Raw genomic sequence first — 26447 nt, forward strand, 5'->3', positions numbered from 1 at the left:
TACTCCACTATGCCATCACAACTATGGGCCAGTTGTCTTTCAATCACATCCTTCTCTGTTGTGGCATCGATGAAATGTTTGAAAACGTGTTTTAAAGTCAAACTTGAAAGGTTGTCTTAAAATGAGTTAATTTAGTTTTACGCCGCACTCTGTAGTATTCCAGCTATATGGCGGCAGTCTGTAAATAAGTCTTAAAATGAAATCATTTGTGTAAGGGTTGAACAAGTGGAAACCTATGTCAACTTACTAATCTCCTTCAAGATACTGTTTGATAAATGGGTGGTGGGGTAGCCTAGTGGTTAAAGCGTTCGCTTGTCATGCCAAAGACCCAGGTTCGATTCCCCAAATGGGTACAATGTGTGAAGCCCATTTCTGGTGTCCCCTGCCGTGATATTGCTGGAATATTGCTAAAAGTACTAAAGTACTAAAACTAAACACACTCAATGTTTGATAAAACACAAATGCATCTCCTATATGGATGCCAGTTTTAACTAACAAAACATGCTATCACTTCATATACTTTATGCACCTGAATGAAGATGTTTTCATATTTGTCTCTTGGCAGTAGAACATATATTTGCAGACATTAACTGTTAGTGATTGTTGCATGACTGAGAGTGTATGTTGCAATCAGGCTGGTTGGAAAATGGGATTTGAAGCCCATAAATTAAATGAACTATTCTCTGTGCTGTCATAATTTTCTTGATCACATTTTCAAACTATTCCAATAAAGTGAAATGGATACATTGTTACTAGCAAGTTTGATCTGCTAACTAGGAAGTGTCTACTTTCATGTAAGCATTCGGAGAGAAAGATTTGGAAAATGATTACATTTATATTTTACGATGGTGATAAAAATTGTGTTTTCTGTGTTGAACTTGACGGGTTTATTGTGTATAAGGTTGGGGAAAATTTGTCGAAGTACTGTTCTTGTTTTTGAGTATGTTATATTTGAGTCTGTAAGGAATGTTACTCGGTGGTTGGTAGTTGTACTATCGCTAGTAGCATTAGTTTCTACACCAGCTGTCTATCACAATCACCACTCACATGCCAACATACAAGATATACCTGAAAGTACTGCTTAATCTCATATCTGTCATGTGATGTTTCAGTGATAAATTAAGATATTTCTTTTGCATTGAGAAATGTAGGATATTGGCTTAGCCTTGTAAAGCATAAGATATTTGTTTCGTGTTCATTAGCGTTCAATATTCCTTTATTTCTTTAGTGTTAATGAATGAGTGAATTTACTTTTACGCCGCACTCAACACTATTCCAGTTTCATGGCGACGGTCTGTAAATAATCGAGTCTGGACCAGACATTTCAGTGATCAACAGCACGAGCATCGATCTGCGTAATTGGGATAGTGTTAGCGAGCATGCAAGAGCGGTGGGGTAGCCTAGAGGTTAAAACGTTCGCATACTAACACGCCAAAGTCCCAGGTTCGATTCCCCACATAGGTACAATGTCTGAAGGCCAGTTCTGTTGTCCAACGCTGTGATATTGTTTGAATAATGTGAAAAGTGGCGTAAAACTAAACTCACTGATAAGCATTCACTATTCCTTGTGTGTTGAAAAACATAAAATATCCCTTAGCATTGAGAAGCGTCATAAGATCAGCTTTGGGCATTAATGTGTATCAAAAGATATTCATGTCTGTGTAAGTCCACATTATATGACAGGCCTAAGCTTGTAATACCACCCAGTGGTTCAAGCACATTACAATTCCTTATAATACAGAGCCAATGGCACATATAATATGATAGTTCCATGGCAGAACCAATTTCTTGTTCCCTCCATGTGTCCTGAGGAAATATGCACAGTTTTTTTCATGACATAGGGTAACGGTGTTTCATGTGGGGTTACATCAAGGATGTCTATTGAATATCTTGAACAGAATGAAATTGTGGAGGGAAGCTTACTTCTACAGTTTATAATGACACTTGATGCAGCAGTGCATGCTTGGGTACATTGATTACTTCCCGGTGACTACTTAGTAATTAAACACAACCAGTTTCTCTACTAAGTGTCCTGTGCCAGCTTGATGGTGTATGAGCCTTGTATCAACCCTGAGGCAGCTTGTAGGTCAACAGTTGACTCCGTGCAATGAGAATGGTGACAGTATTGGTGTTACTGGTGGGCAATTACATTCGCACAAGCTATCAGTAATCAAATTCTCTGTACAAAGGTATAGGTGAACTGCGTATCTGCGTAAATTACACAAATATTTATGTGAAAACCCAGTTCCTATTAAATCTATTGCGTGCAAGAACGCGACAATTTTTGATCTTGCATGCATACACACACAAACATGTCAAATCTTAGCTTGCGTACCGTTGGATGGATAAAATAACTGAGGTATGTTGAGAGGTTCTATTTCAACACATGAACTTAGCAACTTGCAGTCTTTCTTATCATTTCTCATATTACAGATCAAAATATAGATAACAAACACAAAAAACAGCATTTAAATTTTATTATATTTTTACAATTAATGGAAAATGGCAAGTACCCAATTGAGTTTGAGTGAGGTGGGTACAATTTATTTGGTTACTCAAAGGAAAATTAGGATACCCAGTTGAGATGAACACAAGCGAGTACATAACTCAATGACCCAAAAGGTTATCTGTAGCTCTGTCTGAATGTTTTTTGTTTCAGTTCAAATGATGAAATGTTTGGTTTGTTGTTTAACGAACTCAGCAATATTCCAGCTATATGACAGTGGTCTGTAAATACTCGAGTCTGGATGTGAAATGAATATCAGTGTTTGAGAAAGTCTGCACCTTTCACCAGACCAAAGCCATAGTCTAGTTAAATTCTGTTCGGAATGCTATTACACAGATGATAATAATCCAATATAACAGCAATAAATTCTACTGAAAATTTGGCTAAAAGCCATGGTCAGGCTAGTAGACTAGTCTCATTAAATTTTGGCACAGACTGTAAGGTCCATTTTCAAAAGTAGGTATAAGTCTGAGCAGGAAAGAAACTTTGAAAATCCAGATGAATAATAATTGCCTTGATAGTCAGATTTCGTCTCAGACAGACATGATAAGGTCTGAGGATTCTATCCTTGTATATGTTTTTTGAATAGGTTACACAGATATGAAAGTAAGTAGATACTGTTTTCCATGTGACCTCTTGATATGTAGGGGTGGTGGGGTAGCCAAGTGGTTAAAGCGTTCGCTTGTCACTCCGAAGGCCCGGGGTTCGATTCCCCACATGGGCACAATGTGTTAAGCCCATTTCTGGTGTCCCCCGCCGTGATATTGCTGGAATATTGCTAAAAGCGGCGTAAAACTAAACTCAGTCAGTCAGTCTTGATATGGAGGAGTGGTGGGGTAGCCAAGTGATTAAAGCGTTCGCTTGTCAAGCCAAAGACCCGGGTTCTATTCCCCACATGCAGTGTTCACGAATGGTGTTTCAAAGTCACAGGACATTGGGTCCTGTAAGTTTCAGATGTCTGTCTGACCCATTGAAAATGCACAGGACCCATGGAATAAAATTATACACACATTTCAGATTTAATATTTCTTATAATTGACATTGAAATTATTAACAAACATAAGATTTATAAACAGCAAACAAGTGTCACATGTCACATATAACAACTTCAGTCAAAGTCATTGTGAAATATACAGTCAGACATTGGGGCCGGCAGGTGGTAGACTTCTGTCTGACCGTTGGCGAATCTGCCGGATTTGTCAGAGGGTCAGACGCTATTCGTGAACACTGCACATGGGTACAATGTGTGTCGCCCATTTCTGGTGTTCCCCCGACATAATATTGCTGGAATATTGCTAAAGGCAGCGTAAAACTAAACTCCCTCACTCACTCTTAATGTGAAAACAGTTTAAATCTTCTTCTTTTTTTTTTATAAAGTTTCATGACGGTGCTTTAAAAGAAATATGATATGAATGTGAGCAATTTTGATGATCAAGAGAACAAGAAATTTAATTAAGGAGGAGTAACCAATACTTCTGTATGTGCAGACATTATGATCAAGATAATGGCAGTCTGTTAGCTGTATGTTAGTATATGAGACACACATTAGCCTTTGAAAGCTGGATCAGTTCATCTCTCACTGGTGGTGATGGGGTTTTTAACCTTTGTCTTTTCATGCTGAAGGCGGAGATTGGATTACTTGCTTTTGTTGTTGGAGAAACCCAACAGCTTTTAAGTACCACTTCCTTGTAGAGTTCTGTGTCAGAAGCATCATCATACAGTGGCTTGTGTTCTCATGTGGCTTTGTCTCATTGTACATTGTGTAGGCGAAGGTCATTCTCAGTGTTTTAACTACTGGAACCTGTCCGTAGGATTTAATTGGGTGGTGGTGTAACCCAGTTGTTAATGCGTCTGCTCGCCACGCTGAAGACCTAGGTTCAATTCCCCACATGGGTACAATGTGTGAAGCCCATTTCTGGCGTTCCCCGCCATGATATTGCTGGTATATTGCTAAAAGTGGCGTAAAACTAAATTCACTCACTCACTCAGTATTATTTAGCTCATCAAGGCTTGTACATCAAAGCTTGTTCATCCACCGTGATGATTCTGAAGCTATTTCAGTATTGATATTTTGTTCGACAAAAAGCTACGACCAAACAGGAATTTGGTCACATTCCAGCTTGTAAATGATGACACAGAAACAGCAGAACTCTTCACTGACACTGTTCCTTGAGAAATGCATCGTCTGGATCTCCTTTGCTGTCTTTCTTGTACACCTGCAATAACCCCTGGATCCATTCCTGTGGTTCTTGCAATCCCAAATTACCTGCCCTTGATTTCCTTTTTGCCAGTTTGATTGGCTATGCTACAGCATTGAACAGACCAATCAGAGAGTATGTTACAGACCAGCCTTGGAAGTCAATACTGAAAAAATGACATGCAAAGGTAATCTCTCAAAGGTCTTTTTAATGGAAAGGTAGTCTTCATACCCATTAAAGTTGATGTTGGCTTTTGGTTTTAGGCAATACAAATTACCTCCTTTGCACTTCCCATGCGCCAACACAAAATGTGAATAAAACAAGGATGAGTATTTTGTGATAGTAAGAAGTGCAAGAATAGATCCACAGCTCAGGTTTGTGGAAAAGCTTTCCTTCGGGAGCAATGCGATCTTCAATGTTATGATTTAACCCAAATACTTATGTAGTATTATTGCTGAATAGATGGAATTATCTCAAAATCGTCCACTATTTTCAAAGGAGTGAGTGAGTGAGTTTAGTTTTACGCCGCACTCAGCAATATTCCGGCTATATGGCGGCGGTCTGTAAATAATCGAGTCTGGACCAGACAGTCCAGTGATCAACAGCATGAGCATCGATCTGCGCAATTGGGAACCGATGACATGTGTCAACCAAGTCAGCGAAACTGACCACCCAATCCCGTTAGTCGCCTCTTACGACAAGATAGTCGCCTTTTTATGGCAAGCACATGGGTTGCTGAAGACCTATTCTACCCCGGATCTTCACGGGTCATTTTCAAAGGAAAGTGCAGGCCACTGACAAAGAGTTTCTGCTGCCTATGGATGGGACGTCAGTCATTCCTGTATGCCATTATAGCTAAAATACATACTAAAATAAAGAAACATGACGTCTGGCTACTGGAATGGCTCTGGCGATGCAGTGAGCACCTCACAAGTCTGCTGATGATAATATATTGGGGGTTGATGTCCCCTGCATAAATTCAGGAGACATAGTAGCAGCTTAGATGAGTTGGCACACAGCATATTGCAGATGGACGTAAAGCAAACACTAAGTGCAGGGTTTGGGCTGTAGTCTCAGACTCTGTCCAGCCCTGCAGGTACATGATTTATTCACTGTCAGTCTTGTTTCAAATACTCCCAAATCAGTGTCCATCGAACTCCTACGATTCATTCATGATGCGGGTTTGGTTTATTAAGTGAGTGGTTTAATGTTTTAGCAATAATCAAGCAGTATGGTGTGTAACTCTAGAAATGGGTTGTACACTTTGCACCCACATGGGTAATCGAACCTGCGCCTTTGGTGGAACAAGCAAACACTTCAACCACGAGGCTACCCACCTTCCTGGTTTGGTTTATATAGAGGACCGCCTCCATGATGTAGTGGATGAAGCATGTGTCCAGAGAGGGAAGCATCCGGGTGTGATCTCCAGGATTTGTCATGTCCAACAATATTAAAGATGGTACTTGTGACACTGCTGATGTTGGGCGTTGTGGGGTTACAAGGAAGACAGGCTCCCAGGGAGTCGGTATGATGTGTGTGAATTGGTTATACATGTTACATGGCGGAAGTATCCCTGTCAGCTAGTACTTGAGAAACAGAATACGTCAGGAATGGTATACAATCTCCACTACCACGACACACCACACATCACACATCACATCACATCACATCACATCACATCACATCACATCACATCACATCACAACACAACACACCACAACACACCACTTGACACACAGCAAGATGCAGTTACCGTCAGTGTGCTTGTGTTTTCATCTTGAAGATGCAATGCTACCATCAATATGATTTTGTTCCAGGCCTGAGCAAGTCAAGGGCATCATCAGTGGGGGACTTGGGGGACATTGAGGCCGGGGATCGAGTCATTGTTGCTGGACAGAGGAAAGGCACAGTCAGATTTGCTGGAGACACCAAATTTGCCCCAGGTATTTTATAGTTGAGGAATGTACAAGACCGAACACTGTTGTGAGTCTATAACAGCTATTGATCATGTCATATTGAGTCTCTCCTGACATTTACAAGTTCCCAAGGCAGTAGGTTACATTATGTACTTGTAGGCTTTTGTACTGACAACAATTCCATCAGTTTTTCTAAATTCACCACTTTGCCTTTACATGTCTGTTCCATTGCTTTTGACAGTCTTGTCGGTCCAGTTAAAAGGATTCCAAACCACCAGTTTGAAGCCTGTTTTAGTCTCATAAAGTATCAAACTTAGGGAAACTGACAACCATGACTCATTGGCATTGAGAGTTATCAGTTCAACAGTAATCTGATCTGTATGTGAACTCTCTGCTGTCTCTGTCTACAGGTGTGTGGTATGGGATTGAGTTGGACAAGCCGGCAGGCAAGAACGATGGCTGTGTTAACGGAGTCCGCTATTTCACCTGCAAGCCCAAGTTCGGTGTGTTTGCCCCGCTGTCAAGGATACAAAAGTAAGAGTCTGAAATCTGATGATGTAATGTAATAACACATTAAAGGAAAATTACGAAAAACAAATTACCCACCAAAATGAACTTTTCTCTGAAGTATGTATGGATATTAGTGGTGGTCCGATTAATTGAAATACTCGAAGATTGGTCGCAGTGACCAAACGACCAAGCAATCGATCACATTTTCTCATAATCGAACACAAACAATTTTGGAACTACTGTTTTAGTGTTTGAAACACTTGACAATGGAACATATCATAGAAGTTGTCAGTGCCCGGAAACATGTTTAATTCTTAGTAAACTCACTTCACTTACTGAAGTCATGACTGAATATTTCTTAAAGACTCCATAAAGTTTATGTTAATGATATATTAGTCATCACCTTAAAGTTGCATCATTTTGCATTGGATGTGACATTTGCAAATGCATTATGCAAGTTTCTAACTAAAAACAAAACGAAAGAAAAATACCAAAGAAAAAAAAAAACCTAGACAAAAAAACCCAAAACAACAACAAAAACCCCAACAACAGACAACCATGTTATGCTTATCTGCAAGGTCAACTTGAATAGGAATATCTGAAAAATGACGCTAATCAATTCTTTTCGATGATCGGTCGGTCGTTGGTAGTAAACCAATCATCAATTGTGAGATTTCATCCAATTCCCAACACTAATTGATATTATCTTGTAAAGTGGAAGAAAGGACCAGTTTGTCTAGATTGTTTGACTCATTGCCTTGTACAGACGTTTGTGGTGTGTTCCAGACTTGGTGATCGCCGGTTTGACTCGGATGAGTCCCTGGACACCATCAGCTGGGGAGCAGTGTCCGAGAGGCTGGACAGGAAGATGACCGGTGAGGAATCACTTTGATTTCGATTTGAATTGTTTCATCTACAGGAGTGTTGTGTAGCATATCATTAGGATCTAATTCTTGTTGTGTTGAAACAGTGAAACTCAGTATCTGTGAATACTAATTATATATAACTCATCAGTGGAAGATTAGGTATGACTTTTGGGCTTTAGTTATGAGTATGTCCACTAACTGAGAACCATGTATTGTATTTCCAGCACCTACTGTAGCTAGTCTGCTGAATTCCACACCGGTTAAATCCTCGCCGAAAACGTAAGTTTACATCCTGTAGTGACGTAGAAAAGGTTCCAAGCAAAAGAAGCTGAACTATTCTTCCTGTCTTGATAGCATTCAGGAAATCCACCTCTCAAGTTTACAGGTTTTACATGATGTTCACTTATTTATTGAACAATAAATTGAAAAGACAAAAAATTTAGGTTTGAAGTTTCATTGGATCATCAATGTATAGGAACACATATTTTCACATGATTCCCCACAATTGTGCAATTTTGAAGTTTTTATAACCATTGCCTTGCTATGTGTACAGTTGACAACATATCTGAAGCCCAAGGCTGTATGTGAGCTGTGTTTGTGTTGCAGGCCCGAGGTCCAGTATGAATATCCTGCGTACCCCTGGGTCCAGTTCCAACCTGAAGCTAGAGCCGGGCATCAGTGTCCTGTGTAACAATGAGATGGGTTAGTAACTGTTTCCAGCCTGGTGTTATACCTGGCCTCCTACTTGGTGTTGAAGCTGTACTCGTATCTGGCCTTGAGACCTGACTTGTACCTGATCTTGTACCTGGCCTTGTACCTCTACCTGATTCTTTTGGACATGTCTTGACCATGTTAATTTGTCAGTTACCAGTGATCAGAGAACTGTCAAATTAAATATGTAAGTACTGCCAATCCTTTTTGAAAAATACATCAATATTCGATTTCATTGAACATGAATAACCTGAAATCTCCATTTCAGGTGTTGTGCGGTACGTGGGGCCGACAGACTTCGGTGAGGGGGTGTGGCTGGGCGTGGAACTGCGGACAGCCAAGGGGAAGAACGACGGCAGTGTACGGGGAAAGAGATACTTTACATGTAAACCCGACCATGGGCTTATTGTGAGGCCAAGCAAGGTGTTTGTACGAGGAATAAACGGAGCAAAACTAATGACTGACAGCCATTCTCCACCAGATCTGACAAAGCACAATGGTGATCATCGAGTAATTGGGGACAATCGCATGAACGGAGAAACTAGCCATCACAGTCATTAGGAGATGGATAGGACTGGATATGGAATACTGGCTACAACAAGTTTATCTGCAGCAAAGTCCCAAGAATTCATCAGGTGGCTTGATACATCTAAATACTGCATATGTACACTTTCAATATGGCTGCTCTGTTTCTGTGAAGCGCAGACAGAAAGTTCAGTTTTTAGCTGAACTTTTCTGAGTTTTCATGAATCCGGTGTCTGCTTTTACGCTAAAATTCTAAGGGAGCAGTGCAGAATATTTAAGCAGGATTTAAAAAATGTATAAAAATCCCACACAGCTTAAACCCATCTCAAAATGTCTGACTGTGAAACTGTCTGCAAGCACACCCTGACTCATTTGTATTACTGACAGCTCCCTACAGCACACATCTAGTGAATCCTATTTCCCTGTGATTTGTATAGCTGTGATGCAGTAGAGCTTTCAAGTACCTGGTATCCCAAGCTGACAGTTGTATAACTTGAGGCATTGACACAATGAAGATGCTGTTAAGGATCTGACTTGAACTTGGAACCTGAAAATTGGGATTTAGCCTGCTTAAAATGTGCAAATCAGTACCCCTAAATAATGCAATTTACATAGGACTTATCTTCTTCTTATCCTCTCTTAGCAATGTACTCATGACCTTGTGGGAAGGTTTTGACTCATTTTTCAAGTGAACAATATCTCTGAGAGTAATGCCTTCAAAAACCATCATCTGGTGCCGATGACTTTAAGACACTTTATCGTGTTTATACAGGGTATGAGTTGATGACACAAGTGTGGTCACTCATCAGCTGTTTGTATTCTCCACAACGTCCGATCAGTGTCTGATCACAACGACCTGCCACAAACTCCACCATGCATTCCGTCTGTGTGAACCACAATATCATGTCCCTAGAGGTGCTGTTTTACATAACCACACAGTGTGTCCACATTCTCTCATTGAAGATCGTACTGTGTCAGTATCAGCGGAGCTATCACTGATTACTCTGTGTATTAAATCTCCAGTTTATCATGGTAACACCATATGCCTTTCACCAGCGTAGAGCCATTCACTATCATAGTGTTGTTACCAGCTCAACTTCTCAGTTACAAACTTAAAACATAACTATTTTGACTCATAACTATATAACTAATAATAACTATATTACAACCACTTAAAGCTATACTCACTTGGAACTGTACTCGGCTGGAATTCCAGATGGGAACTGGTCCAAAGTAACTTCTGCTTGTTCTGAAAGACTACGGATACGGAATGGGTGGTAAGGCTAGATGACTGCATACAGTGTGTCATTCCACCCAAACAGTGTGTGAAGTTGCCCATCATGTCAATCACTGGATTGTCTGGTCCAGAATCGGTTATTTACATGCAGCTGTTGTAGCTGCAATACTGCTGAATGTAGCTTTAAACAACATTCGTTCAATGTTGTAAATTAGAGGTATTTTGTTTCCACGTAACCAGTCAGTTTCCTGCTTCCTTGGGATTGTCTGGCTGGTAATTGTGTGACCATTTGAACAGTAATGTAATGATCTGATACTGCGTAACTTCATCTTGGCTTAGATTGAAGTCTTTACACGGCATTTAGAAGTGAAACACATAAAGGCAAGAATATAATGAATGTCAGCGTCTTTGTTTTGAGGAATCGGTAGATGAAGGTGTAAGAATATACTTTGAAACGTCGTGTTGCTCAAAATATAGAAGCTGACATCCATAACATTCTTGCCTTTAGCTTATAATAGACTGCACATTGTATGTGTGATGGAAGGCAGTGTCCAGTGCTCAGCCTTGTTTTGTCCCAAGTCAAAATGTACCCACTGAACAATTTTCATCAGACATTACCATTCTTCTGTCTTTGTATCCAACAGCATCTGGTGGTATCTCACCTGGACCCCATGTTAACGAACTCCAGTTGGCCCTGGTCATGTGTACTAAATTCAAGTGGTCCTGATCGAGTGTACTGAATTCAAGTGGTCCTGATCGAGTGTATTGAATTCAAGTGGCCCTGATCGAGTGTACTGTATTCAAGTGGCCCTGATTGAGTGTACTGTATTCAGTAGGCTTTGAGGATGAGTCCCGAATTCAGTAGTGGAGCTGATCATGTGAACTCAGCTGGCCCTGATAATGTGTACCTAATCCAGTTTGCCCTGATCATGCCAAAGAATGCCTTGAATATATATAGTAATGATTTCTCATTTCGGTACCTGTTCTTTATTATAAAAATTGTGTGTCACAATTCCTCTAAAACAATGTATGACAGATAAATGGTTAGGGTTGTGAATAACAAACACAATTTGGAGAAGAGAAAATACACCAGATGACAGTTACATGTTGTTAAACAGTGATCGTATTTGTGATGCTCCTGATGTCACAGATATGCAGAGTCACATTTTCTGTTTACAGAAACTTGTAGAGTATCTTTTTCCTTTCTAGAATAAATAGCAAGGAATGACTGATCCTTGAGCCAAATTCAAATTGGCTCATATCAAAGCATTTGAGGGGCATTTTGCAGTATATCTTATCAACACAGAATATATTTAAAAAAACAGTTGCAATGCATCTATTTCTGTAGATGTGCAGCAATTCACTTGATCAAGACTTTGTATTTAACACATAAGTGAAATGATTTATCTTGCTTCTACAGTGTATATATATTACACCTTTAATGATTAGGTGTACATTTGCATCTCACCACGATAGAACTGAAATATTGTTTGTCAATGTGGGCTTCAGTCCAAAACTGGCATTATGATTCTACCGAGCAGGACAGGCCTGAGGTTATAGTGTATGTGATATATTAAAGTCTTATTTTTCATCCTTCTCTTTTAATATAAATTACCAGTTATTGCCAATGAGACACATTTTGGCATATTTTGCTAACATTTTTAACAACCATTTTAAGATATTTCATTGTAATGTAACCATGTATGTTTGAATATAAAACATATTTAAATATATATTTTTAAAATATCAGAGCAAATTTTATTGTACTGTTACTGTATATACTTTATAAGATCCTGTATACAAATTACAGGACATTAGTTTAACTGTTGAAGAAAAGGTGTAATGGATATATCTCCCACTATGAGAGAACCTCGGTAGTCTGGATCCTGTTGTTTCCAACCATTTAGATTAATACAGCTCTGGACATGTTTATGTACAGGAGTGAAATTATTCTGTACTTAAACATTATTTTGGATATTCCGTAGGGATGATTTCAACAAAAGTTCCACTTTCTGAATTATCAAGATTTCACTGTCCTTCAAGAGCTTGTGCCCTTGTCGATTGTTTGTATTAATGAGCTTAATATTTCAGCCTGCATGTATTATGTTTAATTTGTTTATGGACGTATGTGTCTCACTGGTATAGTCACAATAACAATCAGAACATTCTGTACAAGTGTTTCACTTCAGTTTTCGTTGTTTAATCGAGTCCACAGACTTTACCCCCTTCGTCTTGCTTTTGACTGATGTTATCAGTGCCATAAGTTGATATTGTCGCTGAAGTGGGTATTAATAAACTTAAGTTTAGATTAATAAGTTCTGTGTCTGACAGGCTCTGACATTGTCTATACCGCTCAAAAGAAGTTAAAGAACACTTATTTCCTTTATATGACTTTTGAACACTTGTATTTTTCTTAAATATTGTATGGATAATCAGGTTTCTGGATATCTGAAACCTTTGGTTGGTTTTATAGTTTTAGGGCGACGTGTCTGAAACCTTTGTTAATATTCTACCAAGGCATTCTGCCCAAAGGTTTTAATTGAATAGTTAAGGTTAGCTTTAGGATTTTTTTTCTAGGCTATACAGTATAGTTGTACAAACAAGTTGAGTGTTCTTTACCTGGACTAAAGTCCATTTTTTGGGGAATGATATCAAAGAGATTATTTCCTACACAAAATGATGTAGTTTTTTACTTTAATTATTCTTTATTCTGAGTAATGTTGTTAAACAATTTACACTTCTTATGTTAATGTAATGTAATGTAAATGAAGATGCTGTGATGCAAGGCTATTACTGAAATAATATCCACTTCAGCATTAAATCTCACTCACAAAGATGGTATAAATAATGGGGAAAAGTATTTTATTTCACCAAGGATCTCAATGCAATTTGATATGTATTTGTTCACCAATGTTTTGCTGTCCCGATTTGTTCACATAAGCTTCATGTGTGCATCTAGTATTTTATTGTAGCTCTGGCATCTTTTTGTTTGTATGTTGTGTTTCATGTGTTTTGTTTGAGGTAAACCCCTAAATGTTGTAATCATCTTCATCCTGGTCCCAAGTCCCAATACCCTGCCAACACACACACACACACGTTGAGGGGGCCTTGTAAGGTTGCGTCAACGACCATGCAATGTCTCCATGATGTGAGATAGCACTGCAGTAGATGCCTGAGATGTCACCCATAAAACACTGGCAGAACTATCATGATATTTTGAACCAAATATCACAAATGCAACATTGCCAATAATTTAAACTAGATATTGGATTTACTACAACCAAATAATCAATTGTTTCAGCTTCTGATTGGGAAGGTTTAAAGATTTGATGAAATACACCGGACATTAGTACTCATCAAACAATGCATATAAGGATTACCGTTTTTGAGAAATTAGATTTTAGACCTCAGTTGTTCCCGATACTCTCACTGGGTTTTGATTTCATAATCCTCTTCAAAAGACACGTATGCTCAAATGTTTTGCCATATTGGCTCATAGACCATCTGGTCATAAAAGTGCATTTTCTAACATGACATTCTGTATTAAACTGTTACAGTGACATGTGCACTGGACTACACATAATATGAATCCAAGTCACTACGTATTTATTAGATTTTCATCCCAACAGGAGGTACTTTGACACTTTATTCTGTTATTTAACATTTTGATCACCAGTTAGCATAAGTCGATATAGAGGTACAGATGCTTTTCGGTTGCTCAATACGTTTTATAAAGAGATTGTTTGGAGCAGATGGTATTGAAAAATATTCATTACTACTGGTTTCAGTACATAAGAATAATCACCAATGTCTGGTGGCGAATCTCTTCTGTGGCCGGAGATCATATCCCAATTGTTTGATGAATTATTTACAAGGTAACAGCTGCAACTGTAGGAATCGTTTTTTCTAATCCATCACAGATGTAGAAGTAGGGTAAAAGTACTTCTATTATATTTTCAGATTTTTCACTCCCTGGGGAAAGTGTTTATGACAGGTAACACCTGATTGTTATGGTAACCCACATCAACTTGCAGCGGGGCTGATGAAGGATGAAAGTCTAATAAATAATTTACCATGGCCTAATTGTTTAGTCGCTGAGGTGTTTCATATATACTGATGCAAATAAGTAAAGGAACAGATAGCAAGAAACGGTATAGATAACACAACATAGAATTCTCTCATTTTTTGTTAACATACAGGATGTCAACAGTTCTTGCTACATGTTCCCTTATTTTTTTTGACAACAGTATACATGGACAATTAATTGACTTGGTGGCAGAACTACAGAACATGCAACATAGAAACATGAGCATAATTTTGTTTACAGCACAGTTTTTAAACCATGGGCATCTTGTGCATCATTTTGTTTAACTTGTCATGTGGGCTCTTGGGGTTTATTTCAGAAGTGAAGAGTTTATTTGATCTGAATCAAACGGCTCAAGAAGCTTTCTATCACTTCTCGTATTTAATTCTTATTTCAGCTTTAAACTTATGTTATGAGGTAACACTGTCAGAATCAAACGATCAGCCTGCACTAATTTATCAAAAAAGACTTAGTTTTATGTCCGTTTTTTTCTAAATCCTGTTTACCTTGTGAATGTAGATTGCCCGTCCCCACTGTGATAATGTGACAGTCTTGCCCTCTGTATACAACTGTCCATTCTGTCTAATAAAGTGCCTTACAACTACCTGCCACTTTGTTTCATTTTCCCTTCACATATATGCCACTCTTAACAATATCACGGCAGGTACACCAGAAATGGGCTTCACACATTGTACCCATGTAGGAAATCGAAACCAGGTCTTTGGTGTGACAAGTGAACCTATGACCACTAGGCTACCCCACCGCCCCACTTTATGTACAGAACTGTGACAGAAGGTCAACGTAATCGAACAACAATATTGTGGTACTGTTTATTGTACAAAGTATGTATACAAAACGTCCTTGACCAACATCAGGAGGTGGGATGATAGATGTACTTCTAAAGAAAACATGCTAAACCTTCACATATTTTCTTTCTGTGATTTTGGTCAAAATTCTTTTGATTAAGGAATCATCAAGCTCCTACACATCACATCTCAGTCTTCAGATCTGTGTATAACAAAGAATGCATTCATCATACCAAAAGGGTACTGAATATTCTCATTCAAAACACTACATAGCAAAAGTATGTAGAACTGGTCCACAGGGAAACAACAGCACTAGACGTACATGCTAAACAAGTGCCCTGATTAACAGTGAGACAGTCGACACAGGAACAATGGCTACAACTACACGGCTTTGGGGGCTTCAACAGCAACCTCCATATTTACCCACAGGTTAGACAATACTTCAAAAGAATCTAAGGAGCAGCCATTTTTTAACATGTCTTATTTGGGATTCCACTTTTCAGTAAATTACTATTTGGGATTCTACTTTTGGGTCCCATCCTGGATTTCCAACCCACATGGATGTGATGCAACTCAAAAGACATACTAGACCTTATATCGTATTGATAAAGTGCAGGGTATGAAACTCCCAAAATTTTCAGCCAGACCACAGGGCTGGTTAGATGTAAAACCTGCCAGCCCTGACCAAACCTTACCTGCCCACAAGATATCTTCATATACATGTCTAAACTTTAACCCCAGAACGTCGGGCAGGTGAATTCGAGAGATGTGGCAGACTGTTTTAAAAATAACCCATACCGGGTGGTCGGGCAAGCAGGTATTTTCGAACGCTGTAAAGTGTAATCCCAAATACAACATATGTCACATTTGACAACTGTCCAATGGTATTGTGTCTATTTACACCCCTTCTTATCATATAACTATAGCTAATCTGTTATAGCACGACATATTAGCTATAGTAACATGACAGGTAACAGGTGGTCCTCAACTTCTTTTGAATGTTATACATAATGATCAATTTTCACTCATAAATGAACATTATCCAAATTCATGATAAACATGATAGAACATCTTCCACTACCATGATGATTTAGTTGTGAAGCAGGGTACCAATAATACATGGACAATTAAGTTATTATTTACAAAATGTTATATATACATTTGACTTATTGCAAAGAAAGACTAGCATGTATTATGCAATGGTAAAAATTTGGTCTCATTGCTATACTTCAGTTAAGAATTAAACATATGTATTTCATAGTTTTGAACAATCTCCATGGTCTATCAAACTTGTGTTTATTGAATACTGGCTTTGATAGCAGCTATATCCCTTGGGTTTGATTAACTTTCAGTTTAAATATAATTAGTTAATGTAGAAATTCATATGGTATTATCACAGGTAAAGTGTCTTCTTTAAGTGGAATATATTAGCATAGGTCTGTCTGTCATGGCTTGACAATATTACAATGTGACGTGACATCAGAAAAAACCATTCAACACCTACAAATCACCTCTAGACAGAATGTTTCATCAAGGGACATTTTATACACTGGAGAGACATTTCATGATGATCGTAAGCACACAGGCAAATGTGGTCCAGTGGAAACAGTACTCTGGTATAGAGAAATCAGTTTTAGTCGAATTACAGGAGTGAAAACTAGGGTTTCCTTCAAAATATTCAAATATGTATTGAATGTTCTAGATTTGCATCTGGAGATAATACATTTGATAGGTATTACTTGGTAAACATTCTTAGATTACCGAGACACCTGCAACAAGCAATGCAATAAAAGTATTGCAAGTGAAGGCAACAGTGAGACTATAATGTCAACAGTATTGCACATTTCCTTTCCTAGCAATCAACAGAACTGGCTGATCCAGATAGAGGGGGCTTTCTATTTCACCACACAGCTATTGAAAGCTCAACCAACCTGACACCAAGAGCCGTCTTTATGGTACTGAAACAGATTCATCAGCAACCCTACAATCATTGTCTATTTGAGCCAACACACTGAAGCAATGAATCCAGAATCTGAAACACTTGCAACCCAAAAAGGCAACATATTCAAACTGTGAACCACTTTTCACCTCAGACATCCTGTATCCGGCTCTGGTAAGCATGTTGTGACAGAATGTCAGGTCGGCAATTATGCAATGTACACCCCTTCTTATGGCTGGGGGGGATTAGATGGTTCCAGTTCAAGCAGAAACATACACTCCATTCTGCAGAAGGTAACAACAGACTGGTTTGGCTTAGCAATGACACCAATGACTAGTTCCTGTGTAAGCGAGGAGGATCAACCACATCCCTGTCCTACTCCAGCTCCTATCATCTGAGGCGATGTGTTGTGGCGTTCATACACTGAAAGTTGTAATGTCTGCAGAGTCAATGTGGATAGCAAGCTGGCCCCATCTGCTGAGGATATCTTGGTGATATCAGTTCAAATTATACAAGTCCTGTTGAGACAGAAGTCCATAGTCTATCTATCATTCCATGGTTGAGGATTTCGACTTGATCTATACGTAAAAACATGGCCAGAATGTTGAGTTGACAATGTGACCTTTTGACTACAGAATGAGGGTTGGTCAAGCCAAAAGGTCGAACTAGTCCTCTGACTAGTCTGGAGTCAGACGTGTGTGATGAAGATTCCAGGACTCCATAACTCAACACTGGGATGTATTTGCCTCTTGACGCTTCAAACGTTCCTTGGCCTCTTTGCTGAAAAGAAAAACTTCTGTGTACAACACATATAACCTCAAATATATTCAAGGAAATACTATGAAACAAACAGTGAGAAACTGTTGTGTTATGTTGTTACCAGCAATATTCAAGCTGTATCATGATAAATAGTAAAGCAACTGTCAGGCAAACAAGTGGACGACTACTTAAGTATAGTTTCAAGTCTGCATTTGTGTAAATGTATAGTTTTTACACCACTCAGCATTATTCCAACTCATGACTGCAGTCTGTATAAATTTGACTGGATCAGACAATCCAGTGATTGATATTAGCAGAAACCTACATCAGGGTGCACTGTCATAACATTTTATGAGTTCGACCACCAGATCAATTAAGTCAACTTTTACAACTAGAACCTTTTAAATCAGGTCCCCAAGGTGAGTGAGCAAGTAAGTGAGTTTAGTTTTACGCCGCTTTAGCAACATTCCAACAATATTATAGCAGTGGACCCCAGAAATGGGCTTCACACATTGTACCCATGTGGGGAATTGAACCTGGGTGTTAAGCACGGGTGAATGCATTAACCAGTAGGCTATCCCTCCGCCCTATCCCCAGGGAAAGCACGGGATGCTTGAGATCTATCCTAGAATCGCATAAGTGGAATTCAGCATTAACTTTCTGCCATATTCATTAAGCATAAACCAAAGCCCATCAGAAGTATCTGCAAATTCATTGTCCGACAAACGTGGAGTCACTCATGTTAGAAACAATCTAGTGATTAATAGTTAAAGCAAGAATCCATGCCCTTGGGTCCTACTCTAGGAGCCTAAAAGGGAATAGTGCACACTTACTTCTTGTGGCGAGATCGTTTGTTGAGAGAGACAATGTTGGAGCAGATCATTGGCTGCAGTTTTTCTTTGAAGTTGTGGTAGTTCCGCTCCAGCTCCCGTTGGTACTCCTTCTGCTCCGGGGGGATGAGCGCCTTGTTACGCTGCAGTGAGTCACTGCATCTGTCGGACATCGCAATAATATCAGCAATCTCATAAAACCACCGCGACTCCATGAGAATAGTGTAAAAGAGGAGTGGGTAGAGTTGTACATCATTTATTACATCACTGCAATCACACGACAACTTAGTGTGGGGAAAGCAGAGGTTGATCAACCAGCAATCAATACACAATCAATCAACTGAGTCAAGTGAACTAAGGACCCTAAATACCAAAGCCAATCGACACTAAAACAATATACCAATAATGGTAAACAAACCCACACTAAATTCATAGACCTGTGGAGATCTGGGTTAGAATTGATCTTCAGTAACCCATGCTTGTTATAAGAGGTGACTAACGGGATCGGGTGGTCAGGCTGGCTTGGTTGACACATGTCATTGTATCCCAAATGCATAGAACGATGTTCATGCCTTGATCACTGGATTGTCTAGCCCAAACTTGATTATTTACAGACCGCTGCCATATAGCTGGAATATTGCTGAGTGCTGTGTTAAACTAAACTCACTCATTCACTCACTTAAATGTAATTTTTAGAGTAAAATTGATATTTTATACTTATCCTGACCCCTCTTGTCTGGTGCCCCGAGTAAGGTTTGACTTACCTGAACTCGTGGCGGCGCTACCAGCTTGGGGAGGATTCCCTGTTCGTTGTACCGCATTGTTGACGGTCGTGTTTTTCACTTCCGCCGCCCTGGGGAGGCTCGGCTTCCTCGGAGCAGCTCCGGCTGCTCGGCAAGGGCCTAACTCCACCTTTTGCCCTCGCTGAAATCTTCGCGCACGCTGCACCGGACCCACGAGGAGGTTCACCGAACGCGATGCAGCAGGTGCGGGTGGTGGTCCATGAGGCCTACCTCTCCTCGGGTTCAGAGGTCGGCCCTGGAGGCGGAGGGCATGCTGGCGACGGTCGCCGCATGTCGCTGCTCCGCCAGCTTTCGGAAGTGCAGGCTCACCTCGCCAGCGACTCTTTGCGGTCTGCTGCGTCGACGGTGATGTGCGCAGTCATGGGGATGCGCCGGCTGTGGCTGTCGACGTCTAGGTACTCGGCAGCAACACAGCAGACCTTGCTGGCCCTCCCTTTCCGTCTGGGAGCGACCCTCTTTCCAGGGGCCCAGCAGGTCATACGGGAGGCTGCCGCTGCAGCTACCTCCTTCAAGGACTCTAAGGCCTTGTTGGAGCACCCGCGGGTGTCTCGCCCCCGCGCTCCCGTGCCACCTTCCTCCGCCGGGGTGCAGCCTACACCCGAGTCTGCCGGCTGGCTTCGGCCGCTTGGTAGGGGCAAGGAGCAGTCCTCGACTAGCTCCCAGCCTTTTCGCGGGCGCGGGAGGTCTGCCCCGACCTCCCGTTAACCCATCAGGCTGCCGCTCAAGCCGTGTGTCACGCCCAGTCAGCTCCGCTACTCGGGTCTACACACGCGCTCCTACCCCATATCCCAGTGGGAGGCCGCCTCTCTCTATTCCTGCCGGAATGGGAGAAGGCTACCAACAACGCTTGGGTGCTGGCCACGGTCAGCATAGGCCATATCCCACTGTGGAAGCGAGGTCCGCCCGGCTTCACCGCATACGTCGCACTCGGTGCCGCCATGTCAAGCCAGGGCGGACATATTCTTGACGACGGTTCAGGCTCTGCTGGACAAGTCCGCAATCGAAGCGCATTCCACCGGAGAGGAACAGGCGGGGATTTTATTCCACGTACTTCCTCGTCCGAAGAAAGACGGCGGGTTCCGTCCGATTCTCAACCTCAAGGGGCTGAATCGCGATGCTCAGTACCATCCTTCAAGATGGAGACACTGCGCCGGTGATCTCATCTGTTCAGCCCGGCGATTGGCTCACGCCAATCGACCTAAAGGATCGCGATTCTGCATGTACCCATACATCCATCGCTCAAGCAGTACCTTCGGGTTCTCTTTACGGACGGGATGTATTACCAATTCAGGGTGCTCCCTTCGGCATATCGACTGCCCCAAGGGTGTTCACCAAGCTCATGTTAGTCCCAGCTACCCTAGCTCGCCGCTTAGGAAGGCGTTGTTACCCTTACCTAGGCGACTGGTTGCTCGAGCACTAACACAGCCAGCGAGTCAAGATGCTACTCACACAGTGATAGACATTCTAACTTCGACTGGGGTGGATCATCAACCTCAAGAAATCCGACCTGGTACCCACCCAGGACTTGGTTTTTTGGAGCTTGATTCCAAACGAACAAGGATCTCGCTTCCTTGTAAAGCCCGACCCGGTCACCAGAGTTCGGGAGATGGTCTCTTCATTCCTCTCCCAGCCCCAGGCACCAGCACGGACTTGGCTCCGTCTACTGGGCCATATGGCGGCGACGATCTCTGTAGTGTGGCGGGCGCGGTTGAGGATGCGTCCCATACAGCAAGCTTTGGCTGGGCTGTGGACTCACATGGAGGATCTGGAGCGCAGTCTCACAGTCCCCGAGTGGTTGACACCTCACCTTCAGTGGTGGACAAATGTCGGGAATCTCACCAGGGGGTTCCCCTTGGAAATCCCGACGCCAGCTCTCACAGTTCAGACAGATGCGTCCCTCACGGGCTGGGGCGTTCTGGGCAGTCTGTCGGCTTCCGGACTCTGGTCGAAGCGAAGCTCACCTTCACATCAACGTGTTGGAACTGAGAGCTGTGCGGTTGGTATTCGGCTTCAGAGAGCATGTCCGTGGCCAGGTAGTCCGTCTTCAGTTAGACAACCAGGACGGCCATGTCGCGACATCCTGAAGCAGGGAGGCACGGTGTCCCCAGCACTCCTCCGGAAGCGTGGGACTTTCTCCTCTGGAGCGACCAGTACGATTGTCAGGTACTCCCTGTTTATCTCCGGGGCTGGAGAACGGCGAGAGCAGATGCTCTCGCCGGATCCTGGCCCGCGACGCACGGGATGCTCGACAGGCAGATATTCACAGTAATCTCCCAGTTGTGCGGTCGCTCGAGGTGGATCTGTTTTGCGTCCCGGGGGACGATCGAACACCGATGTTCTGCTCTCGGATACGGACCCAGGCGTTGGCTGCCGACGCCTTCCTGCTGGATTGGACGGGCAAAGTGCTCTGGGCGCTCCCGCCGTTACCACTCATTCCCCGTGTCCTTTCACAGCTGTCCACCCAGCCAGCTCGGCTACTTGTGCTACTGGCACCGCTTTGGCCGTCCACAGAGCTGGTTTCGGTAATTCTCAGGTTTCTGGCTCAGCCTCCTGTTCTATTACCTTTGCGACCGGACATTCTCACTCAGAACGGGCGCCCCACCCAAATCCACGGATTCAGTGGGTGGCTTGGCCTCTGTCAGGTCTAACCTCGAGGCACGCGGAATTCCTGCAGCAGTTGCAGACACAATTCTGGCTTCAGGCGGATTCGACAAACGCTCAGTACGAGGGATAGGTGGTCCCGCTATGCGCGCTGGTGTTCAGATAAAGGGATTGCAGATCCCCTTTCTCGCGGATTTAGTCCAGTATTGGAGTTTTTGCAAGCTCGTTTGGAAGAAGGCCTGGCGGCCGACCATTCAGCGCTACTCCACCGCTATTTCCACTTTTCACACCCCTGTCGATGGTGCTCTTCTGGGGCAGCACCTCTCGCTGGCGCTTTCGCCGCTGGCACGAACGGATTCGACCTGCTCTCAGGCGAACCAGTCCACCTTGGGATTTGTCGATCGTGCTCGATTGGCTGTCCGTCCCACTTTCTCACACCTATCGGCTATTTCCATTCAGTTGTTGACCTGGAAAGCTGTTTTTCTGGTGGCGGTAACATCTGGTCAAGGGTCGGCGATTTACATGCTATGTCGTCCGACCCGGCGCTGACTGTGTTTCACACGGATCGTGTCAGTATTAAGCCTCCCAGATACTTACCGACCGAAGGTCGATCACGCTTCCATGTGACAGCTCCTATCGAACTTCCTACTCTTACCCAGCCTTCCACATCGGGGACCACTCCTACGAGCACTCACCGTTGGATGTCCGTAAGGCGCTCAAAGTCTATCTCAAACGAACGCAGGGGATCCGCACGGGTACCCAGCTGTTCTGTTGTTACGGTGACGGGAAGGCTGGTCTGCCAGCGAGCAAGCAGACTTTGTCTCGCTGGCTAGTATCGTGTATTTGTGCCGCTTATCAGGCTAAGGGCAAGCCTCCCCTGAGGGGTTGAAGGCTCACTTTCGGTCAGGGCAGTAGCCGCATCAAAAGCTTTTGCATCGGCACTCCCCATTGAAGAGATCTGCTCCGCCGCTATTTGGAGCCGCCAAGCACGTTTATAACGCCATTATCAGCTCGATACGCATTCCCGTAATCGTGCAAACTTTGGTCATCGTATTGTTCTCTCCAGTGGACAGTGTCCTGCCACCCTGACCGAAAGTGAGTCTTGGTTTATTGGTTTGTTTTGACGCTACTGTACAATAAGATTCCATTATTGACATGTCTGCTAATGTGAGCTCACTCAGAGAACCTGTACCCTTTCGATTCTCACGGAGTTACTGTATCGTTAGTGAGTGGTATTTTTGTTTTCCCCCTACGGTGCTCTCATGAAAGAAGCCACTTAGTGGGTCGGATTTCGTTGATATTCGCACTACGTGCAATGTCTCATTATGCTAGAGGTCGTCTTTGAGCACAAATCCTCCCTGTCAGTTCCCCTCCCATAATGCCTCTCGCGGAAGCGAAACTGGGTCGAGTGACAGGTGAGTGTTATGGCGTCTGTTCAATTTTTTTCCATGATACGATCGCTATATTTTGAGTGTGCTTGGACAGAATTCCCTCCTCCCTGGCCTCCGGTCTTTGGGAGTCTGTGTTTATGCATAATATGTACCCCAAGGACGATCTCTCTGAAAAAGAATTAACCAAACCTGCAGAGGTTTTCAATTCTTTGAAGAGAGTAGATCCTTGGGTAGGGCCTCCCACCTCCCGCAATTCTGTTCACTGATAAGAATTCAGCAGAAGGAATGATGATACGGGTCTAGGAGCCTACCCAGTTGGTGCGCATGCGCTAAGGGAGGTAACTCCGTGAGGTAGGGTCCGTATAATAAATAAAAGAGTTTATTTATTGTACAATCTTTTTATTCAAAAAACATTGATACAACTGTCACAGGACATTTTTCAGCCGGAAAATGCATAATATGTACCCCAAGGACGACTCTCTTCAAAGAATTGAAAACCTCTGCAGGTTTGGTTAAGTTTTTTACACCACTTAGCATTATTCCAACTTCATGACTGCAGTCTGTATAAATTAGACTGGATCAGACAATCCAGTTATTGATATTAGGAGAAACCTACATCAGGGTGCACTGTCATAACATTTTACGAGTTCGACCACCAGATCTATTAAGTCAACTTTTACAACTAAAACCTTTTAAATCAGGTCCCCAGGGTGAGTGAGTGAGCAAGTAAGTGAGTTTAGTTTTACGTCGCTTATAGCAACATTCCAACAATATTATGGTGGTGGACACCAGATTTAGTGCTTTGTTACTTGCACTGGTGTAACTCAATATCACAAAGTGCAACCTAGTTATTAGTCAAAAGTGCACCATGTGCAAGTCAATTTTTGAGAAATAAATCAATAACAAATCTAAGTACGTCCGTTCATTTTTCTTCTAAACTTTGAATAGCTATGGCACTGAAACATTGCCATTTATAGACACTTCTCGGCTATGACAGCTCTTGTAAACAGGGATCATCTGCGTATCTGTGTTGCTATGATTTCATGGGTACTACGTCACGGAAATATGTTTATGTGCACCAAAACCTCTGACGTTTTAGTACACTACATTGCAACTGGAATTTGGCTTGTGCAACTAGGTTTTTATCTTAGGTTGCACCTGGTGCAAGTAGGTTAACATCCCTTAAATCGAGCCCTGCCAGAAATGGGCTTCACACATTGTACCCATGTGGGGAATTGAACCTGGGTGTTAAGCACGGGTGAATGCATTAACCAGTAGGCTACTCCACCGCCCCTATCCCCAGGGGAAAGCACGGGATGCTTGAGATCTATCCTAGAATCGCATAAGTGGAATTCAGCATTAACTTTCTGCCATATTCATTAAGCATAAACCAAAGCCCATCAGAAGTATCTGCAAATTCATTGTCCGACAAACGTGGAGTCACTCATGTTAGAAACAATCTAGTGATTAATAGTTAAAGCAAGAATCCATGCCCTTGGGTCCTACTCTAGGAGCCTAAAAGGGAATAGTGCACACTTACTTCTTGTGGCGAGATCGTTTGTTGAGAGAGACAATGTTGGAGCAGATCATTGGCTGCAGTTTTTCTTTGAAGTTGTGGTAGTTCCGCTCCAGCTCCCCGTTGGTACTCCTTCTGCTCCGGGGGGATGAGCGCCTTGTTACGCTGCAGTGAGTCACTGCATCTGTCGGACATTGCAAAAAACATCAGCAATCTCATAAAACCACCGCACTCCATGAGAATAGAGTCGTAGGAGTGGGTAGAGTTGTACATCATTTATTACATCACTGCAATCACATGACAACTTAGTGTGGATCAACCAGCAATCCATTCACAATCAATCAACTGAGTCAGGCGTGAACTAAGGACCCTAAATACCAAAGCCAATCGACACTAAAACAATATACCAATAATGGTAAACAAACCCACACTAAATTCATAGACCAGTGGAGATCTGGGTTAGAATTGATCTTCAGTAACCCATGCTTGTTATAAGAGGCGACTAACGGGATCGGGTGGTCAGGCCCACTGGCTTGGTTGACACATGTCATCGTATCCCAAATGCATAGAACGATGTTCATGCCTTGATCACTGGATTATTTACAGACCACTGCCATATAGCTGGAATATTGCCGAGTGCTGCGTTAAACTAAACTCACTCATTCACTCACTTAAATTCATCCATTTAGAACTGAAACTCCAATGTCCCTTCAGCTTATCAAACACATCAGTTACTAGGATACTGGGATATTTACCACTGACACTACAGTAATGTTATCAGTGAGTCTTACTTTTTGAGGAAGTCCTTGAAGCATAGCCGGAGCTTGTTGTGGTGTTTGCTGGGGAGTTGTGTGCCCCCTGCTACGTCTGCCAGGAACACCAGCGCCACCTCCAGGGGACCCTGTTGATGAGACAACTCTGACTTACAATCACAGGCTAGTTGTAACTTGATACTTCGCTGAATTAGCACAGGGCATGAAAACTGTCAAAGCCAGTCTCTGCCAGTTGCAGTTGAAGCAGATCCTAAATTAATTGATCTCAGCCCTGAAAGCTATGCTACAATCATAGGCTCTGAAGAATAAAAGATTAGATTTCATACATTACTGCAATGTCTGTAGTGAACAGAATGATAAGTCTATGGCCACCTCAACTCTATCACTGTGAGTAGATGGGTTCACATTTTTACTGTAATGTTCAACATAATCTCTCTTGCAAACTGAGGTTGTCATTTAGTAAATGAAACCTATTC

The 26447-nt window shown here is 42.2% G+C and overlaps 2 protein-coding genes across 5 annotated transcripts in view; one reads left to right on the forward strand and one right to left on the reverse strand.

Annotated features, from left to right (window-relative positions):
* LOC124290749 (CAP-Gly domain-containing linker protein 4-like) overlaps positions 1–12784 on the forward strand; it is a 50738-nt gene extending 37954 nt beyond the window's left edge. For all 4 annotated transcript variants that reach the window (XM_046727562.1, XM_046727567.1, XM_046727566.1 and 1 more), the window contains exons 8-13: positions 6522–6647; positions 7031–7154; positions 7917–8005; positions 8221–8276; positions 8605–8698; positions 8976–12784. In XM_046727562.1, coding sequence (XP_046583518.1) covers positions 6522–6647; positions 7031–7154; positions 7917–8005; positions 8221–8276; positions 8605–8698; positions 8976–9268 — 782 coding nt within the window. In that variant the 3' untranslated portion in view covers positions 9269–12784. The remainder of the gene's footprint in view (positions 1–6521; positions 6648–7030; positions 7155–7916; positions 8006–8220; positions 8277–8604; positions 8699–8975) is intronic.
* A 3854-nt stretch (positions 12785–16638) lies between these two features.
* LOC124290748 (dedicator of cytokinesis protein 7-like) overlaps positions 16639–26447 on the reverse strand; it is an 84785-nt gene continuing 74976 nt past the window's right edge. The window contains 3 exon segments of the mRNA XM_046727561.1: positions 16639–18078; positions 18891–19049; positions 25990–26099. Coding sequence (XP_046583517.1) covers positions 18024–18078; positions 18891–19049; positions 25990–26099 — 324 coding nt within the window. The 3' untranslated portion in view covers positions 16639–18023.

Source organism: Haliotis rubra, unplaced genomic scaffold, assembly GCF_003918875.1.
Source record: "Haliotis rubra isolate DU_JTF1 unplaced genomic scaffold, ASM391887v1 Scf473, whole genome shotgun sequence".
In the NCBI taxonomy this organism is placed as follows: domain Eukaryota; kingdom Metazoa; phylum Mollusca; class Gastropoda; order Lepetellida; family Haliotidae; genus Haliotis; species Haliotis rubra.